Here is a 7500-nt window from a genome sequence, read left to right on the forward strand (position 1 = left end):
GTTTCTTCTTTTTTTCGTTATTAAGATTATGATTGTCATCCGTAATATGCAAATATTAAAGGTCGAAGGTGTGTTTGTTTTGTGTCTCTGCAGGAAGTTGACGTCAGCTGATGAACAAACAAAGACAGAGCTGAGCTCCTGCAACAACCAGTGTCCTAAAGAGGTACACACACACACACACACACACACACACACACACACACACACACACACACCTAACCTTCAGGTTTAAATTCCTATAGTGAAAAATCACAAGTGAAATAAAGTGAAAACTTAAAACCAGGCTGCTTATTCAGACCTGAGGTTGGTCTCTCTCTCTCTCTCTCTCTCTCTCTTTCTCTCTCTCAATATCCATTTATGTTGATCTCTCTGAGCCCCTAGGTTGGCCCCCACTGCATCATGGGAACTTGTTTATCAGACTTTGGAAGTGGAGTCACCTGCCTCCCATTAGTGTGTGTGTGTGTGTGTGTGTGTATGACACACCATGTAGAGAATGTTTTCCACTGATAGTGTTGTAACTCAGAGAGACTATTCCCTCCTTCCTTCTTTCCTTCCTTTCCTCCTTTCCTTTCTACATTTCTCTTTCCCTTTATCCATCCATCCTCGTTTTCTTCCTTCCTTTCCGTCTTCCATTCTTCCTTGTATCCTTCCTGTCATCCTCACTTTTTCCTTCCTTGCCTCTTCCCTACCTTAATTTCTTCCTGCTGTTCTTCCTTCCTTCCTTCTTTCTTTCCTTCCATCCTAATCAGTAATCAATAATTATCAATATTATTATAGGAGCAATATAATGTGATCCATTCAAGTCGCTCTCTCTCTCTCTCTTTCCCTCCAGTAATCAATTCAGCTCTGTGGCGCCAGACTGTGTACTCTCTCTCTCTCTCTCTCTCTCTCTCTCTCTCTCTCTCTCTCTCTCTCTCTCTCTCTCTCTCTCTCTCTCTCTCTCTCTCTCTCTCTCCTGGTGTGTTTTGCTTTCACCTGGGAATGATTTAGCTTTTTCATTCTGTCACAGTTACTGGCACCGAGACAGACATCACACACACACACACACACACACACACACATACACACACATCTACTGTACACATATACACGTTTTTTAAATAACACATTCCTAAGTGTTTGATGTGTGTGTGTCAGAAGACTGTTTTCCTAGTTGTAACTTTAGCTTCTAAAAGCGTTAAAACACACACACACACACACACACGTATTCACACACAGACCTAGAATAACAAACATGCCAACCACACTAGCGTTCGCTGAAGTACTGGAATGTTTACACACACACATACACACACACACACACACATTCAGTCCAGACTAATTTAACTGGTAAAATGTGTTTCTATAAATGTGTTGTTGATTATAAAATACCACCAAATTGTAAGAATCAAGATATTTTGACAGTAAAGATACTAAACATGAAGAAGAATCAAGATATTTTGACAGTAAAGATACTAAACATGAAGAAGAATCAAGATATTTTGGTAGTAAAGATACTAAACATGAAGAAGAATCAAGATATTTTGATTGTAAAGATACTAAAAATGAAGAAGAATCAAGATATTTTTGAAGTAAAGATACTAAACATGAAGAAGAATCAAGATATTTTGATAGTAAAGATACTAAACATGAAGAAGAATCAATATATTTTGGTAGTAAAGATACTAAACATGAAGAAGAATCAAGATATTTTGATTGTAAAGATACTAAAAATGAAGAAGAATCAAGATATTTTTGAAGTAAAGATACTAAACATGAAGAAGAATCAAGATATTTTGATAGTAAAGATACTAAACATGAAGAAGAATCAATATATTTTGGAAGTAAAGATACTAAAAATGAAGAAGAATCAAGATATTTTGATAGTAAAGATACTAAACATGAAGAAGAATCAAGATATTTTGATAGTAAAGATACTAAACATGAAGAAGAATCAAGATATTTTGATAGTAAAGATACTAAACATGAAGAAGAATCAAGATATTTTGATAGTAAAGATACTAAACATGAAGAAAAATCAAGATATTTTGACAGTAATGATACTAAACATGAAGAATCAAGATATTTTGACAGTAATGATAATAAACATGAAGAAGAATCAAGATATTTTGATAGTAAAGATACTAAACATGAAGGAAAATCAAGATATATTGACAGTAATGATACTAAACGAAGAAGAATCAAGATATTTTGATAGTAAAGATACTAAACATGAAGGAAAATCAAGATATATTGACAGTATTGATACTAAACATGAAGAATCAAGATATTTTGATATTAAAGATACTAAACATGAAGAAGAATCAAGCTATATTGACAGTAATGACACTGAACATGAAGAAGAATCAAGATATTTTGACAGTAATGACACTGAACATGAAGAAGAATCAAGATATTTTGATAGTTAAGATACTAAACATGAAGAAGAATCAAGATATTTTGACAGTAATGATACTAAACATGAAGAAGAATCAAGATATTTTGATAGTAAAGATACTAAACATGAAGAAAAATCAAGATATTTTGACAGTAATGATACTAAACATGAAGAATCAAGATATTTTGACAGTAATGATAATAAACATGAAGAAGAATCAAGATATTTTGATAGTAAAGATACTAAACATGAAGGAAAATCAAGATATATTGACAGTAATGATACTAAACGAAGAAGAATCAAGATATTTTGATAGTAAAGGTACTAAACATGAATAATCAAGATATTTTGATAGTTAAGATACTAAACATGAAGAATCAAGATATATTGACAGTAATGATACTAAACATGAAGAAGAATCAAGATATATTGACAGTATTGATACTAAACATGAAGAATCAAGATATTTTGATATTAAAGATACTAAACATGAAGAAGAATCAAGCTATATTGACAGTAATGACACTGAACATGAAGAAGAATCAAGATATTTTGATACTAATGACACTAAACATTGGACAGATCAAGATATTTTGATAGTGATGACATTAAACATTGGACAGATCAAGATATTTTGATAGTGATGACACTAAATTGGGTGTGAACAGGAAAAAGTAGGTCAGTAGATGAGCGTTTAGTGAAGTTTCCAGTAGCTCCCAGGTGGGTGGGTGATTGGATGCTCACCGGAAACACCCCTTAACATTTCTTCCTGTCAAAAGGGCCGACCTGGCAACATAAAACACATTCCTCCTGTCAGTTGAATTGAACAGCCAATGACAGTCATGAAAATTTGAGGTGGCAGTTTGGGTTGCCAGTTAGATTTCGAGGTTCCTCCTTGTCTGCCCCTTTGGCTCCGCCCCTGTCGAAGATGTAGGTAAAAAAAAATGTGTAAATGTGAGGTTTCTAAAGAGATTTCAACAGAGATTTTTAAAGGGGCTTTAATTAATCTGTGACCTTTATCTGCGTCTATCTGCAACCTGAAGGAGTTGCAAAAACATTGATTGAATTTATCTTGTCTACACGTCTCTGGCACCACCCGCCCCTGCTGTCCTCTTGAGCTGCGGTGACCTGTAATTCACACAAACAAAGTCCCACTTTCTCAATTTAGAGCAGTAAGCTAGTTGCCTGATATCAGACAGAACCGTCAACTCGTTCCACTCCGTCTCCATCTTCAGTCTGACATTGCCTCCACGCTAACCGATTTCCATGGGGGAGGGGGATTCGATTTTCCCTAACCAATCACTAGAGACCGACATATCCTCCTGAATCTAACGTCATTTTAAGTCGACACTGATGTGAAAAACACATCTCCCCTTTGAATAAATGCCTTCAAAGCAGAGTGCTGTTCAGATTTCAAAGTAATTGGTACTTTTAATGGATTCAGAACAGCCTGGATAGCAGCGTCTATCTTGTCTATAGCGGTCGCCATTGTTGTTATTACTCCTCCTTGGTTCCGGCGCACAGCTTGACAACAGCTTGACAACGGTGTTAGTCCCGCCCGTGGCGCTGATTGGCTAATCGTCAGTCCCCCCCCCCGGCGCTCATTGGACCGATCATTTTTCCACCGCGAAACCGCTGTTTCATGTCACGATGCCAGACCAGAATCAGTCAACTGGTGGAGTGGGCGGAGTCAAAGTTCTGGACCCAGGCAAGTAAGCTAGCCAATGGGAGCAGAGATCCAATAGAAAAGCTGATACATCACCATGCTGAATACTGGAATAACAAAACTGCTTTGGCTCTTGCTGTCCTGACTTGAGGACGAGGTTTTTCGCTCTGTGTGTCGAGAGATTTTGCTCCAGAATACAGTTCAGGCCGCAAAGTGAGTTTCGAAAGCTGGAAATCTCAGCAGCTGGCCAAGTAATCAATGAGTCTTGATTGGTATTGATCAACAACAGATATATTTTGGTCTGTTTGTGATATAGGGGCAGGAAAAAAACGGAATTATTTCCCCTTTAAGATGCTGACTGACGACTTTAACCTTTAGTCATCCAGGGAAGATTTACTGATCAAAGAGACAGACAGACAGAGAGAGACAGACAGCAGTTTGTTTCCAACACAACGAGTCGGTTCATGTTTCCTTTGGCAACTCTGGAGAAACCAGAAACCATGCCTTTAATCTATGACCTGTGTGTGTGTGTGTGTGTGTGTGTGTGTGTGTGTGTGTGCGTGTGTGTGTGTCTCATGTCGTATATTTTCTCCTCTACTTGTTCCCATCTGCTCTTGCCCTGAAAATCCTTTCTACCTCGATCAGAGAGTCACAAAGACGACCAGAATGTAATGGAGATGTGTTTTCTGTGTGTGTGTGTGTGTGTGTGTGTGTGTGTGCGTGTGTGTGTGTGTGTGTAGCTGAGCTGTGGTCATCGCTGTAAGGAGGTGTGTCACCCAGGAGTGTGTGAGGAGAAATGTCAGCAGAGGGTGAAGGTCAGATGTCCCTGCAAGAGGATCAAGAAGGTAGAGACACACACACACACACACACACACACTCTCTTCACGCACACAGAAACCTAAAACACACACACACACGCACACCTAAAAAACAAACTGAACATATACTAAACACACACACACTTAGAATGGAATGGTGCACATGTACACATTACATACACACACACACAGTTAACAAATACACACACACAGGGACACACACCTCTCTTCCCTTCTGTCCTGACAACCTTCATCATATATGTGCTTTCTGTGTGTGTGTGTGTGTGTGTGTGTGTGTGTGTGTGTGTGTGTGTGTGTGTGTGTGTGTGTGCAGGAGTTCCCGTGCTCTCGGTCTCGTGAGCAGCAGTGTGTGCAGTGTGACAACGCCTGCAGAGACCAGCAGAAGAAGGCCAGCCAGGTACACACACACACACACACACACACACACACACACACACACACACACACACACACACACACACATGCAAGACATCCTGATAGATTCACACATGTATGTATATATGTATACACACTCAACGCTGTGTGTGTGTGTGTGTGTGTGTTGCAGTTGAAGGAGGCAGAGGAGAGAGCAGCTCAGGAGGAAGAGCAGAAGAAACTCCAGGTCTGAATACTTTCATCATAATGTAGTTATGATCTGATGATTATTATCAAAACTGTTAACCTGAGTCTGTAAGGCTTCATCATTAAGACTTAAGACTCAGTTATTAAGACTTAAGACTTAAAGACTCAGTTATTAAGACTTAAAGACTCAGTTATTAAGACTTAAGACTCAGTTATTAAGACTTAAAGACTCAGTTATTAAGACTTAAGACTTAAAGACTCAGTTATTAAGACTTAAAGACTCAGTTATTAAGACTTAAGAGTCAGTTATTAAGACTTAAAGACTCAGTTATTAAGACTTAATGACTCAGTTATTAAGACTTAATGACGCAGTTATTAAGACTTAAAGACTCAGTTATTAAGACTTAAGACTTAATGACTCAGTTATTAAGACTTAAAGTCTCAGTTATTAAGACTTAATGACTCAGTTATTAAGACTTAAAGACTCAGTTATTAAGACTTAAGACTCAGTTATTAAGACTTAAAGACTCAGTTATTAAGACTTAAAGTCTCAGTTATTAAGACTTAAAGTCTCAGTTATTAAGACTTAATGACTCAGTTATTAAGACTTAAAGTCTCAGTTATTAAGACTTAAGACTCAGTTATTAAGACTTAAGACTCAGTTATTAAGACTTAAAGACTCAGTTATTAAGATTTAAGACTTAAAGACTCAGTTATTAAGACTTAAGACTCAGTTATTAAGACTTAAAGACTCAGTTATTAAGACTTAAGACTTAAAGACTCAGTTATTAAGACTTAAGACTGTTATTAAGACTTAAGACTCAGTTATTAAGACTGAAAGACTCAGTTATTAAGACTGAGACTCAGTTATTAAGATGTAAAGACTCAGTTATTAAGACTGAAAGACTCAGTTATTAAGACTGAGACTCAGTTATTAAGACTTAAGACTCAGTTATTAAGATTTAAAGACTCAGTTATTAAGACTTAAATACAGTTATTGAGTCTTTAAATCTCAACTGTGTATTTAAGCTTTAATAACTGAGTCTAAGTTAGTTCTGAGTTTAAGCCTTACAAACTCTCCGTCTCTCTCTCTCTCTCTCTCTCTCTCTCTCTCTCTCTCTCTCTCTCTCTCTCTCTTTCACTCTCTCCCCCCCCCCCCCCCCAGGAGGAGCTGGAGGCGTTTGAGAAGCGTCAGCGCGGCGGGCGGAGGAGCAAGAAGCGAGGGAGGAGGGAGGAGCTGGAGGGCGAGCGAGGGAGGGGCGGGTGGTGGAGGAGGTGTGGGGGGTTCGTCCTCGTCCCGCTGGGGGGGGCGCTGCTCGCCGCCGCCACTTACTACCTCCTGAGCCTGCCCTGACACACACACACACACACACACACACACACACACACACACACACACCACACAGCAGAGGCGTGGCTGCCTGTCTATATGTATTAGTTCTATTAATTTGAATATATCCTACAATTCTGATTCATACTTATTATATTCTGTTTTCTTCTTTTGAGTTCTCTGTTTTATTTAATTCTATTCTACTGTTTTATTGTCTTATTCAATTCTGCTCCTTTTTTTTAATTCTCTTTTATTGTGTTTTATTCAGTTTGATTCCATTCTGCCAAATGGTTATATATTGAATTCTGTCTTATTCTGTTTAATTGTTTTAATTTATTTTTTCTTTTTTTGTGTTTGACACTTCTGTTCTCTGTTCTGCTCTATTTAGACTCTATGCTGTCTGTCTGTCTGACAGAGTGAGTAGAAGTCGGTGAAGACAGAGGTCGGCCATGTTGTTTGCTGTTGCATTATTCATTAGATTAGATGAAACTCTGCTGTAAATCAGGATGAATTGTTTTCAGAGTTATGAACAAACCTCCCTCTTATGAACTTCCTCCTGTTGAAACCTCGTATCTCCAGTCAGCTGACATGACATTGATAACACACCGATGTGACCTTTGACCTCCATGGATCTGGGACTCAAGTGATGATAGTTGTGTGAAAAGTCTCTGTAGTGATTCAGTGCTTCGGCTCGGGTTAATCTCTGGGTTTGGGGTCCGGCTAAAGT

The 7500-nt window shown here is 38.2% G+C and overlaps 1 protein-coding gene across 1 annotated transcript in view; it reads left to right on the top strand.

Moving 5' to 3' along the window:
• The window catches only part of nfxl1 (nuclear transcription factor, X-box binding-like 1), a gene marked incomplete at its 5' end in the record, with an annotated part of 13604 nt that extends 6807 nt beyond the window's left edge, over positions 1-6797 (top strand). Inside the window, 5 exons of the mRNA XM_071514584.1 lie at positions 94-163; positions 4784-4888; positions 5196-5279; positions 5430-5483; positions 6609-6797. Of these exons, the coding sequence (XP_071370685.1) occupies positions 94-163; positions 4784-4888; positions 5196-5279; positions 5430-5483; positions 6609-6797 (502 nt within the window). The remainder of the gene's footprint in view (positions 1-93; positions 164-4783; positions 4889-5195; positions 5280-5429; positions 5484-6608) is intronic.
• Positions 6798-7500: the final 703 nt, after the last annotated feature.

Source organism: Centroberyx affinis, unplaced genomic scaffold (assembly GCF_046629955.1).
Source record: "Centroberyx affinis isolate AG114_WGS23_722 - 3 ecotype Tasmania unplaced genomic scaffold, CSIRO-AGI_Caff_v1 ptg009278l_1, whole genome shotgun sequence".
Taxonomy (NCBI): domain Eukaryota; kingdom Metazoa; phylum Chordata; class Actinopteri; order Beryciformes; family Berycidae; genus Centroberyx; species Centroberyx affinis.